Source organism: Antennarius striatus, chromosome 12 (genome assembly GCF_040054535.1).
Source record: "Antennarius striatus isolate MH-2024 chromosome 12, ASM4005453v1, whole genome shotgun sequence".
Classification (NCBI taxonomy): Eukaryota; Metazoa; Chordata; class Actinopteri; order Lophiiformes; family Antennariidae; genus Antennarius; species Antennarius striatus.
In genome coordinates, this window is record NC_090787.1 from 15,673,017 (window position 1) to 15,686,672 (window position 13,656).

Genomic DNA, 13,656 nt, shown 5'->3' on the forward strand with positions numbered 1-13,656 from the left:
CTGGGAAAGTTTGACTAACATCCCTAATAGAGACATTTCAGGGTGTCCTTTCATTCAGTGTTTCACATTCTTCACATTCCAGCTACATGGCACAGATATGATGATACACAGGCACACCCTAGATTTATTGTAGCGAATATATATAAAACAAAAACTACACAGATCTTCTAAACAAAGTATGTTTATGTTGGCATGATTTACAGCTCACGATACACAGCAAAATTCAAAAATATGAGTAACAAAAATTTGTTAATTTTTAAATCAAATGTAGGAAGGGGAAAAAAATCTTTGACCCTGCATGTATGTTACATTTCATCTTTATTTATAAGCTTCTTTTTAATGGCTGTTAAATTTAAAACAAGGAAAAGAAGAGATCATATAAAAAAATGTATATAACTTTTTTATGAGTTGCTAACAATGTCTTAAAGCCCGGAAAAACAGTAGGATTGATCTTTTATTCCATTCACTAAATGTCTTATCACTGAAAGACATTTTTTTTTACTGGATTTTTTTTTTTAGTACAAAAAATGTACAATGGCAGAAGCAGCATTCATTTCAGAGAATTAAATTAAATATGAAATGAAGCACTGCAAAATTAAATCGGGAAATTATTTCCAATCCTTTTCAACAGAATTGTTTTTTCAGCCTCGCGGTTGACATTCTGCTGCCCCTTACATAGTATGAGTGTCCAGTGTTAATGTGTTAGGACATAAACTCTAGCTTAGAGTTAGCTTGTCAATCATTGCTCTAATGGTGGTCACGGCAGCTGGAGGCACACACGCTGCTCTTGTTATTTCATCTACTGTGCGCTTCCACATGGAGGATATACAGTATGTGTGAGGAAGTTGCATGCGTGGAGCTCTGCTGTGGACTCGGTGCCCCGGCGGTTCAGTGTCCATGTTGGTGTGGGAGCCTGAGGCCTGCTCCCTTACATCCTCGCTCTGGCTCTGTTGATCCTATTGTCTCCTGCGTCACCACACGTCGCCCAGCAAATAAAGGCCGTCTGGCTCCAAGCTTAAATATTGCAGCAAACTAAAAACCAACCATCAGAGCAGATTCATTCACATCTGCTCAGTGGGGCGACAAGGACGGGGCTTTAGGTGGGCTAGAGGGCAGAAAAAAGTTCACTTTTCCCTGCCGGGTGCCAAGAGAACGGGACAGGACTCAACCTCGCCGGAGCCGCAGCTGTGGCAAGTTGCCCATTTGATTACTTTTAGCTCATATTATGCCTTACAGAAGAGCAGACTATCTGCCAAATATTCGTATCTTTTAAGGCATTTTCAACAGAAGTAACAGTTTGGTATTTTCCAAAGAGCTAGAGCAAGAAAGCTTTGAGTTCGGACTATATGTAATGTTATTAGTCTGGACAATGCTGTTCACGTTGACACGCAGCCTTCTAAAAGGCAATAATTCATTGTTAATTATTGTATTTTCATAATTAACTCCTGATTTTGAATGTTTTTGTAATAGACTCCATGTCACGCTTTAGATATTTTAAATTATTAAGGTTTTAAAAATGCAAATTATGACTTAGTTTGGATTTTTGAGTTTAGCCATTCTGCATTTCTTACATTTGGTACCCTATTCCCCTTCCCCTGTCTGTCCTGCCTACCCCACCCTTCCTGTCTGTCTGTACCTTCTATGCCCATTCCTACCCCACCCTTAATTGTGTAGTGCTACGGACCGATCATGGGTGACTGGAGCTTTCTAGGTAATATTTTAGAGGAAGTTAACGAGCACTCTACGGTGATCGGCCGGGTGTGGCTCACAGTGCTCTTCATTTTCCGTATCCTCATCCTGGGCACAGCGGCAGAGTTTGTGTGGGGTGATGAGCAGTCTGACTATGTCTGCAACACACAGCAACCTGGATGTGAGAATGTGTGCTATGACGAGGCCTTTCCCATCTCCCACATCCGCCTTTGGGTGCTGCAAATCATCTTTGTGTCCACGCCATCTTTGGTATACGTGGGTCATGCTGTGCACCATGTTCACATGGAGGAGAAACGTAAGGAACGCGAGGAGGCAGAGCTCAGCCGGCAGCAGGAGCTGAGTGAGGAGCGTCTCCCCATGGCACCCGACCAGGGAAGTGTCCGCACCACTAAGGAGACCAGCACAAAGGGAAGCAAGAAGTTCAGACTGGAGGGCACCCTGTTAAGGACCTACATCTGCCACATCATCTTCAAGACACTGTTTGAGGTGGGCTTCGTGGTGGGCCAGTACTTCCTGTATGGCTTCCGCATCCTGCCGCTGTACAAATGCAGCCGCTGGCCCTGCCCCAACACCGTGGACTGCTTTGTGTCTCGCCCCACAGAGAAGACTGTCTTCATCATCTTCATGTTGGCTGTAGCCTGCGTTTCTCTCTTTCTTAACTTTGTGGAGATCAGTCACCTGGGCCTGAAGAAGATTCGCTTCGTCTTTCGCAAGCCAGCTCCAGCCCAGGTCCAAGGAGAGGCCACGGCGCCTCTGCCGCCCCAAGGGAAGAGCCTGCCTTCCCTAGCCGTGCCCTCCCTGCAGAGGGCAAGGGGTTACAGGCTACTGGAGGAGGAAAAAGCTCCCCCCATAACTCACCTGTACCCACTTGCTGAGGTGGGTATGGAGGCTGGAAGAGGGGCCCCACCCTTTCAGGGACTAGTGGAAAAGACGGATGAGGTGCTTCCCTTGGGGAACATCTCTAAGGTGTATGATGAGACTCTGCCCTCCTATGCCCAGACCACTGAGACAGGAGGGGTGACATTACGTGAGGAGGGGGCTCAGGAGGTGCAGCCAGCAGAAGTGGAAGCAGAGAAGCTGGAAGGTGCTGGGGATGAGGACGTGGAGGTAGAGGAGGTGATGAATAGGGAGGGCACGACTACAGCGGATGCAGGAACGATAGAAGACACCAGACCACTGAGCAGAATGAGCAAAGCCAGCAGCAGGGCCAGGTCAGACGATCTCACCGTATGAACCTGAGCCAGAGCACACACACATCTGCACAAACCTAATGTTCAACACAAGACAGAGAACACACACATACGCAAGCACACATGCACTAACACACGCACACACACTCACACACGCACACGCACACACGCAGACACACACACACACACACACACACACACACACACACACACACACACACACACACACACACACACACACACACACACTTCTAACTCAAGACAACTCTTGAACAGGCAGGTCAAAAACCAAGGGATGGAAAGTCAACAGGGATAGATTTGAACGCTTAAAACAATTCTACAACAAAATATGTGAAATATAAAAAATACTGGTTAAAGAGGGGACGAGTAGGTTTTTTTTTATCAAGTGTGTTCTTATATTTTAAAAAATGTGGAAAAGGACACATTCAGAGGGTAAATGTTTATACTTGATGAAAATCTATGTCGATTTTTAGAAGCATCTTTTTCTATTGAAAGAGTTTTAATGGAGAATTAGGTCTTTTACATGGGGTTTGACAACATAGGGGAATGAGAGCTATAATATTCTTGTGTGTCTGCGAATCAGTAAATTTGCTGTAGCTAGGCACTGACTTTTATTCCCATGCAAACAGCGACATGCTGTAAATGCTGAATGTGGCTACACACGGTGCTTGTGAGAGGCTCTCACATACTCTCACATACACAAATCACACAATTAAGTGCCCGTACTTTTAAAGGTATGAAGCTCTTTGTGAGGAAGTTTAAAAGTCCATTTTCAGGTTGAGAAGAGCATACCTTTTTTGCACATTCTGAGGTTTAAACTGTGCAACCCTCATAAGACCTCATCTATGCTTCAATTTACACAGGATTCTTTCAAGTGATGAGAGGTGTGCATCAACTTCAGAGCATTTCTCTCCTTTTCATGTTTATATATATCATGTAGCACAACCAGAGCTGAGTGAGTGAGGAAAAAGAAAAACAAAAAAAAAAGACCACAACGTCTTGAATGTCTTTTTCAATGTGATTCTCTGCATTTTACATTCATGTTTTGTAGGCTTGAAGTAGAAATGTGACATTAGTTGTCTGTGATAGAGAGCAGGGCTCACTTTTAGAGAATTAGAGAATGAACTATAACAGCGACCTCGGGCCAAATCCTCTCTTTTCGTGCTGTACAAACAAGCGTCCGGGCGATAAAGATCATGCACCATCAGCACATAGCATTGTTGGAACCGAGACAATAAAAGAAACCGTGCTCATCAATGAAAACATGCATCCTTGACCAACTGTGACAAAAAATTTTTGTACTTGATTTTATGCGACGATATAATGTTAACAAGAAAACACAATACTCATGACATGCTTTCCAATCCAGAGACAAACAAACAACTAGGTGCGACTCCCCCTGTACATAATACCCTATCCCACGTCTGGTAGTGTACATAATGTGCAGAACAGCTGTTTGTGACTGTTTGATACAAATTATAATTATGATTTTGATGTTGATCTAATCTCACAAACACAAGGGAGTAAAGGGAAAGTGCCCGGACTGCCTTATGCATTCATCTAAATAAAGACCAGTTGGATTGGGAATCACTAGAATTAAAAACAATGTAAGTAAGCATTAGAATTGTCACAAATCTTCTCACATTCTAGGGCTTGTTTGTCCAAGCAGCTCACACTGTCTGATTTCCTGTGCCTTATCTGTAAATGTAAATTCTCAAATGTTTGGAAGATTGTAGCAGGTGCATACTAATGCTCTGGGATGTATGTGAACGACATGTTTTATTGGCTTTTTTTAAACTTGTGTTATTTCTGTATGCCCCCCTCACATACACCCACCCACTAACACGCCTACCTATACATGAACACACACACACACACACACACACACACACACACACACACACACACACACACACACACACACACACACACACACACACACACAAAGATACACGAATGCAAACACGCACACCTCACACAGAAATGGATTTAAACTATTAGCAAGATCATAGAGCATTAAGCACAATGTTAGCAGAACACACTCACAGAGTGCAGGCTTAAACTCATAAATGTGCCTTTGAACCCACACACACCTCACAGTGTTGGTTTTGGGGATATGATCAAGAGACACTCAGAGAGAGAAGGCAGCTTTGACCCCTTTGTGACCCCCAGCCATCCCATCAGCCATCATAATCCAATGCTGTGGAATCTGAGAGCCTTCAATAAAACACCAAATTAACTGAACATGTATCGACCATAACAGTGTTACGGTCAAAGTATGATGCTGGTCCTTGTGTACATCGATATGACTGGTAATGTGTTTTTTTTTTTTTTTGTATTTTAAGACTGTTGCATTGCCTGTATGTTTATAAGAAGACGTGATTAATCTTTGGAAAGACAAAAACTTTTTACTAACTTGTAGTCTTCTTTGCTGATAGATGTGTGACAGTATCTTCTTTTGGAATGGAACCAATGTAATAAAGAGTCACACGTGGTCAAGAGGTGTTGTGTCCGTGACTCCCAAGCACACATACACACATGCACACATGCATACACCCCCCCCACACACACACACATACACATGAAACCCCCTAGAATATGGATCACAATGATGCCACAAGTTTGGCAGATCTTCAAGGAATGCAGTATTTTAAATGTGATAATAATTTTAACAATTTAATAATTTTAATATAACAACAACAATAATAATGATAATAAAAATTATTATTATTATTTTTGTATTTTATCTGTAAAATTTTATGTTTATTATTTGTTGTTAGAGTTGAGTATATAACAACACAACCATTAAACGTTTTCACCTCTTTTTTCACTGTATCACTTTGAAACGTTTAAAACATCTAACAGGATTTGATGAAACTTGGTACTTGAGTTGGCCGTCTGTGGAACAACCCATTCAAAGTGATCTGGACCCAGAAGTTTTTCAGTTTTATTTTGGACATTGGGGGTTTTCATCACCCCACAGCCTCACACAGGTGACCCAGCTGGGGTTGATTAAGTCCCAGTTTGTGTCCCAGCAGCACCAGCTCCTGGTATCTGACAAACACTAACTACTTGATGGGTTTTTATGAACCTCGGTTGACGAGTCAAATATGTACTAAAAACAGTGCTACTGCAGTCTGGAGTGGATCTGGACAAAGAGGTGTTTTTGTCCCCCCCTTACGTAAACAGATCCCTGAAGGCAGCCATATTAATGATGCCTTGTTAGAATTTGGATTTGCCATGCATGAAGAGACCAGAAGTCTCCATTCTCTCAGAGGCCCGGACAGCTTGTTCATTTATTCCAGAAATGAGACAAAACATAGATGGTAGATTTCAGAAAATCACAAGGTTTATTGAACAGACAGAATGAAATGAATCATTAAATGCATCAGGTTTCACCAAGAGGAAGTCCATTCATCGAAGACTCAAGATTTTGAATATGCAGAACCATAGGTTTAAGTGTTCTGACTACATTATACTAGTTTAACAGTTAAAGAGCCTTTAAAACTATCATGAATAGTAAATGATCAAATGACTGAGCAAACAATTATCTGAGAAAACATCACAATATTTGACTTGGTTGATTATATGATTGATTATGTCTAAACATTAAATGTAGATTATTCACACTACTGAGTAAATACCTCAACAGATTAGGATTCACTGGAAAGGAGGAAAAGAACTGTCATACTGAGGTATGTGTTCTCTCAAGCAGAAAAGGCAGGTTGCAGTAAATGGTACTTCAATAGATTCCCAATGGACCACTCATCTGAAATGTAGATGAGTGGAAGGAAACCACTTTAAACTCCAGACAACCATCAAGACAAACCATTAGGTTTCAGACGGTTATATTTGGGGAGGAGGTCTAAAAACATTGACAGTGTTCTATTTATGTGAAACGGGAGAAAAGTAAGGCTTCCCTCAGCAGAACTGGAACTGTTAACAAGCAAGGAAGGGCTGAAAGTATCACGACTACATCTCCACTGAGGGGCAGTGTTGTAAAAGCTTTGATTATTCGTCTCTTCTCACCAGGCATCAACTAGAGGAGCAGATCACAGCGGCAAAGCAATAAATGTTTTATTTAGAGAAAAAAGAGAATATAGAGAATATTTTTGAGAATATTTCTGACTGTAGGGCTCTTTTTCACTCCTTTCTTCTTGTGGCATCTTGTTAATGGAGTTCAACCCTTCAGTTAAGCATACTAACATTTAAATGTATTTCAAAGCTGTATTTCGGTGTCAATCTGAGGGCAGAAGTTTTTCCAGACTAGCAGAGAAACATCCCCAGGATTTGAAAGCAGAGGCAGCCGACCAAAGCAAAATGGCTAAGAGGTTCATAATAAACCACAAAATATCTGCAACAGTGACCTCCTTTTATTCCTAATGACAAACTGCATGGTCTAAGAGCGGTCAAGGACTTTCCCCCCTCAGTTTAATGCACACTCTGTTTTCAGGTCTGGCTTGTTCTCAGTTGTTGCAACTTTTTCTTGTGTCTACCAGAGGAATACTTTACTTCATTTGATTTAGTGAAGAAAACAATTGGCTCACCAAACAGCATAAAAACTGAGTGAGCGAAGTCCCTGCACTGCATTGTCTTCAACAAACAACTGACTCACAACATGCTTGACTGATGAGGCCTTAGACTACCATCATCATCATCATCATCATCATCATCATCATCATCATCATCATCATCATCACTTCTTGTATGGAGCCCATTTCTGGAGGGGATGTTAGCAGCTGGACAGTTTTAATCTTAACTCTTCCCACACATGCAGGCTGTGATGTCATACACAGAAGCATGATATCAGTCATTGTTTTGATATATTTTCTCTTTTTTACTGTCATGTACAGCTAAAGACTGAACATTTGTTCTTTAAGTCTGTGGTTCTTTGTAATGACTGTCCATCTCGTTCCATGCTTGTGCGCCTCAGAAAACATTTATCTGATGATGCTTTAATAAATAGTCATCTATCATATAGCACGCTTGCTGTGTAGACCACATTGTGAACTCTTATTAACATGATGGCTTTCACTACTTTTGCTTTCACTACTCTCACTACTTTTGCAGGAAAAAAAGTAATTGTCTAAACATTTAGCATCAGCAGGATCATCTTTCTGATATGTTACATGACCTGGATTATATCATATTCTGAATTTGCCATAGCAACCCCTACCTTGTGGAACACCCTCCCCCCCAACAGATCTGTGCCTCTGACTCACTACTTTCTTTCAAGAAACAGTTAAAAACCTACCTTTTTCCAAATAGCTTTTAAGCTCCATGAACCTGCTCCATCCATTTCACCTGATTATTATTATTATTATTATTATTATTATTATTATTATTATTATTATTATTATTATTATTATTATTATTATTATTATTATTATTATTATTATTATTATTATTATTATTATTATTGTTATAATTCTTCTTCTTATTCATTTATCTTTTCAACTTTTTGTGGGTCACGGGGGTTGCTGGAGCAACTCCCGTGACCCACAAAATTTCCTTTTTTTCATTGGTGCAACAACAACATAAGAACATCAACTAACAAATACTGTGACAGCAGCCTGGCCTTGGTTCAGGACTATCTTATTTATCCCCTGGAGTACATCCAGACACACATCAGAATGGATTTGATTTCTAGTCATCATTTTCACTTAATGCAAATCATTATTCTTGCAGCAGTGCTCTGCTGTGCATCTTAACATCTTAACAATGTAAACATGCTGTTTCAGATCATAGATTACACTTTAACACTAAAAAGAGCTCCTTCTTGGTTGTGGTGAGGCATGATCAAATATGTAAAATGAAAACAGTTGTAATATGTGGCATGGTGCTGCAGCGGAAAGCGCTGTTGCCTCACAGCAAGAAGGTTCCAGGTTTGATACCTCTCTGTTTGATTACTTGCTTGCTTGTTTGTTTGTTTGCATGTTCTTCCCATATCTGTGTTGGTTCTCTCTGGGTTCTTCAGCTTCCTTCCACCTCTAAAGACATCCCGCTTTGGAGAATTGTTCACACAGAGTTGTCAGTAGTTGTGAGTCTGAGCGTGTATTTGTGTTTGCGTTTGGCCCCATGATGAGCTGGCGTGTAATCTGAGGTGTACCCTACCTTTTGCCCATAGCCAAGTGGGATAGGCTCCATCAGACCCATAACCTGCATGGTGGATAAGCTGTTGTAGACGAGGTGATTTTGATCGTCTCTTCTTCAAGAAAATGGATGGATTAAACAAAAAATGTGAAAAAATGTATGTTCCCTCCCAAAACTTTGGTCTTGTTCATGTACTTTAATGATTCTTTGTTCTGCGTTGCCCCTGCATCACAAAAATCCTTCAATTGGCCTGTAATATAATATCTAACCTTATAATACTGGACATAAAATTCCCCCAGGTTCCCCAGGTACCAAGAAAAATACCAAGGGGGTGACCTCGGAGTGTTGTTCTTAGCTCAGCCGCTGACATCATCTGCTTTGTGCATTACTTTCCAATTTCAACCTTTCCACGAAGTACAAACAGCATTTCACAGTAAATGAAATTAATGTGTCTGCTTGCACTAGTTTATCTGTTGCCACAAAATTAGAGACAAAGAGAAGCCATTGACCCAAATAACATATATTAGGATTTCTGTATCCCTTTACTTTAAAATGCAGATACGTAAACCTCGACCCGGAAAGATGTCAGTACCTCTTAAGATTGGAGGACTACTGGGGGCCTGCAGTGTTTGTTGTCTCCACAGAGGTGGTCATGTCTATTTCTTTGTTTATTCGTTAGCAGGATTACACATGGACTAGTACATTTACAAATTTAAATACTGGAAGTGTTGGCAAAGACAAGCCCTCCACTGAGTTCTGTCCTAGTTCATTATTTAATTTTTACTTTCTATAGTAACTCTATTTTGGAAGGTCTTTAATTCGTAGCTGGAGTTGTGCCCAGTTTGGTCAGTAATTACAGACTGGTCTTTAATGTAGGGCTTCATGCATTGACTGCGTATGCATCCAGACTTTATGCGCATTACTGTTTCTTCATGCTTCCTAACCCTGCACTGCAACACTGGGAGGAACTGAAGTGGTCGTTTATGAACCAGAAGGCTGCTGTTTCAATCCTCTGCTGCCAAACTGTTCATACTGAATACTCACAGGATACTCAGCCCAAACTGCTCCAAGTGGCTCTTCTATCAGCGGATGGTTATCACTCCAGATAATGGATGGTGCCGGCGCCGCCATCAGACTATGAATGTGTGTGATTGCTTTCAAGGATTGGTAAGATAAGAACAGTGCAATATAAATGTAGTCCATTTAACATTTTATAAATTCTTAAATATCTCCTCTACCTCTGGAAGATTTTCTCCGTTCCCCTTTGTAACCGTGAATTATGTAGCCTCATAATTATTTTATTAGTCCTGCAAAAAAATACTGCTATCTTTTCCCAGTGCTGCACCAGTTATAGATTTTTAAAATGGTGTGAACATTATGTGGGCTGACTTTTTTTTGTTTTGTTGCCAAGCTGTAGTAAGGTGGAGCGATGCGGCTTGGCATTGTGTTAATGGCAGAAACACTGACGACCTAGCAAAATAGATTCTACTTGTTCCACAGCCTGTACCTTCTAAGTTACCCAACACCATTGGCGGGGTAGAAACGTGCTCCATTAAAAGACAGCACTGATTTTGTACCAAAAATGTCCGAGGTCACTCTGTCTTTCTCTCCCTCTGCAAGGTGGACTGAGCAGAATTTGATTAATGGGTCAAATCCACTTAAAGTGTACAGATTGACAGGAGGTCTGCAGAGGACGGTGACTGTCCTTGAAAATTTATATATGTGTTGCTGCATGCATACTTGTATGTTATGAATCGTTTTGTATTGAATAAATAAACTTATCTCCCAGTTTATTGTTCAGGCACATGTTTGTCTACATGAGGGATTATAAAGTTAAGGTTTTTCTTTGTCTTAATGCTGGGTAAATGATAATGATCTGGAAACGTAGCATTCCTATTCACTAGATATTGAGTGAGAAGAGGCTTTGCTAACAAGTAATCAAGGTGTTTAACGTGCTGCTGAACCATAATTAGACATGAAAAGCTGTTTTGATTGTATTCGCTACTCTTCCTTCTCTTCAGTATCAACCACTGGGAAATGAATAGGACAGAGCAATACTATGAGCACTGTAGTGAAACAGAGGACCTTAAGCATGATTATTATATTAGATTTTGTAGCACCCTCATGCACACAAATGCACTTTCTACAGAAAGCTGCAGCTCTCAAACCCAAAGCACACTACCGCAAACATATAGTCTCTACTGTGATGTGTCACATGCATGTCAAAAATGTATTTCTTTTGAAGGTGCAAGGAGCACAAGCTCCGTGAAAAAAATCAAGAAAGTCAAGGAAGAAGAAGGGAAGAATGCATGACTGCATGTACTATGTTGTGTATATGTGTGTGAGTTTCATTCTGTGTGACTGCACCAAGTCTCTGACCCTTTCAGGCATTGATGGATGCTGGTGAATATCTGAGATACCTCATGGAAAGCCCACTGGCAGAACGCAGAGAGACATCACACAAGCTAATACCTCTGTTCTCCCTCCTGAATACTGTATGGATCGTTGTCTGTGCATGCTCAGAGCGTGAATGTAAATCAGTGGTGGTAGAGAACAATCTTTAGACTGACTGCTTGGAGAGGAAATGTGCTTTGTTTGGAGGATGTAGTAGCAAGAGAGGAGTTTGTCTGACCTGAGCGCACCTGCTTGCAGGACATGATGAGAGCAATGCTGTAAATGTGTGCCCTTTTCAGAGATGTCCTTTTCACGCGTGTGTGTGTGTGTGTGTGTGTGTGTGTGTGTGTGTGTGTGTGTGTGTGTGTGTGTGTGTGTGTGTGTGTGTGTGTGTGTGTGTGTGTGTGTGGTGTGTGTATGTGCGCATGTGCATGTCAGCGTGTGCAAATGAATACAGGAAAAAAAGAAAGAAGATAATTAAACAGGTAACAGTTGAGACTTTCTAACAGCCTTTCAGTCAAACTGAAAGGCTGTTAGAAAATTAAAGTAGCTTTTTTTTTCTTGTGGGTTTTTTTTTTCTTTTCTTTTTTCATATTTGAGGATAACTTGCAATTATGTGTTAGTGGCTGGGAGGAGAAACTAAATCTGCTTTCTATTTCAAGTAACCTTTGATTTCAATTAATCTTCACATGATATTATGAGTTACACATTTGGTTTAGCTTAGGTTTCATTGTTTCAGTTCATGGTTAACGCAAATGGAATTCACTCCTGATTTTTTTTTCAACATGTAACAAGAACAGAGTTTGTCCCTTGCTGTAAATATCAAAACAAAACCACAAAACAAAACATTCTAAAAAAGACACTATCTAATATACAAGTACAATACGGCCAAATACACACCGGATTAATAAAATTAGAATAGAAGAGTAAGCTAAATTGTCATCTCTTTATTCCAGTCTTAATTCCACATTACCACTAGTCATCTGCATCACCAAACTGAGCAGATCATTGGGTGCATTATGCAGAAAACGGTTTATCAGCCTTGAGCTGGTAGCCTCGAGCGGGGAGGACAAGTGGCCACAATGGTTCGAATTTTTCATAGAATTTCATTGAAACTTGCAGCCTTGCAGCATCAGCTGGCCAAAAACACAACCTGAGACAATTTATTTAAATTTATAAAAAAACGTTTGGGAGCTGCAAAGGGTTTAAAAAGGTTTTTTGATACATTTAAGAAGTTGCAAAACCTATAGTTCTTTCCTTAAAATCCCCTTTCGGTATTAATATTTTTTGGTTCTTGTTCTTGAACATAATAGACCGCTAATTGCATTTAACATGGAATGTATCTGTCTGCAGTTTCATCATCTCACATGCACACCAACATGAGTTTATCATTATTGCATTGTTTCACAGCAGAAGTTTTGTTTTGCATTTTCCAGCTCCCCTCACGCTACTTTGTGCTTGTTTGAACAAAATGGAAAATAGTCAACATCCCTTTTAAAAAATGACATCCATGGTGTCATCTGGTGAGCATAAAAAGCAAATTCAGCATGGTGTCCAGCGCTTGTTATTGAAGATCCATGCAGGAAGGATGAGAAACACAAGAAAACACATGCACACTCTGAAATACACACTCACCGTGCAAATAAACCCTAGGGTGCCTGATAATTACAGCATCTATTTAAGCAGGTGGACTCCTCAGATGGCTATATGTAATTCACAGCATGCAGAGGGAAAAAAAATCAGTCTTTCTGCCCTTTCTTTTCAGAATTCGACATGGTGCTGTGTTCAGAGCCTCAGACTGTCCTTCTTAATCACTCTTTAATTACTCCTCACTGGAGCATGCACACCAGTGGTGGTTTGTTTCTGAAATACTTAAATCTCAAGAGGCACTGAGCATTAATCTTTCTGTTGCTATAGAGAAAACCTGTTTCTACACTGGGATTATGATAATGGTGACAGCTGTAGAATCTGACTGCTGGAGGAATATAAAATGCTTCATAGATTAATGATGTAACACTCTGCTTACAGCAGAAATCCCACAGGAGTATTAACAGCAGGTACCCGGGTAGCTCACCTGCTAGAGTCATCAGCACCAGCAGCATGCTTCTTTATCAACCTCTCTCTTCCTCTGGCTCACTTACTGCCAACTCTAGGATGTCTTATCAAAAAAAAAAGCCCAGCATTATCTTTTCAAATATATTTTGAATTGCTTTGTAATACAGGAAAACGGGGAAAAAATAGAGAATTG

The 13,656-nt window shown here is 40.5% G+C and overlaps 1 protein-coding gene across 1 annotated transcript; it reads left to right on the plus strand.

Moving 5' to 3' along the window:
• Positions 1-1,046: 1,046 nt before the first annotated feature.
• On the plus strand, positions 1,047-5,436 carry LOC137605282 (gap junction alpha-8 protein-like). The gene is made up of 2 exons (XM_068329838.1): positions 1,047-1,190; positions 1,675-5,436. The coding sequence occupies exon 2, from the start codon at positions 1,690-1,692 to the stop codon at positions 2,941-2,943; it is 1,254 nt and encodes a 417-aa protein (XP_068185939.1). The 5' UTR covers positions 1,047-1,190; positions 1,675-1,689; the 3' UTR covers positions 2,944-5,436.
• Positions 5,437-13,656: the final 8,220 nt, after the last annotated feature.

Coding starts and splice junctions, on each gene's coding strand:
- LOC137605282 (XM_068329838.1), top strand. CDS start 1,690: ATGGGTGACTGGAGCTTTCTAGGTAATATTTTAGAGGAAGTTAACGAG.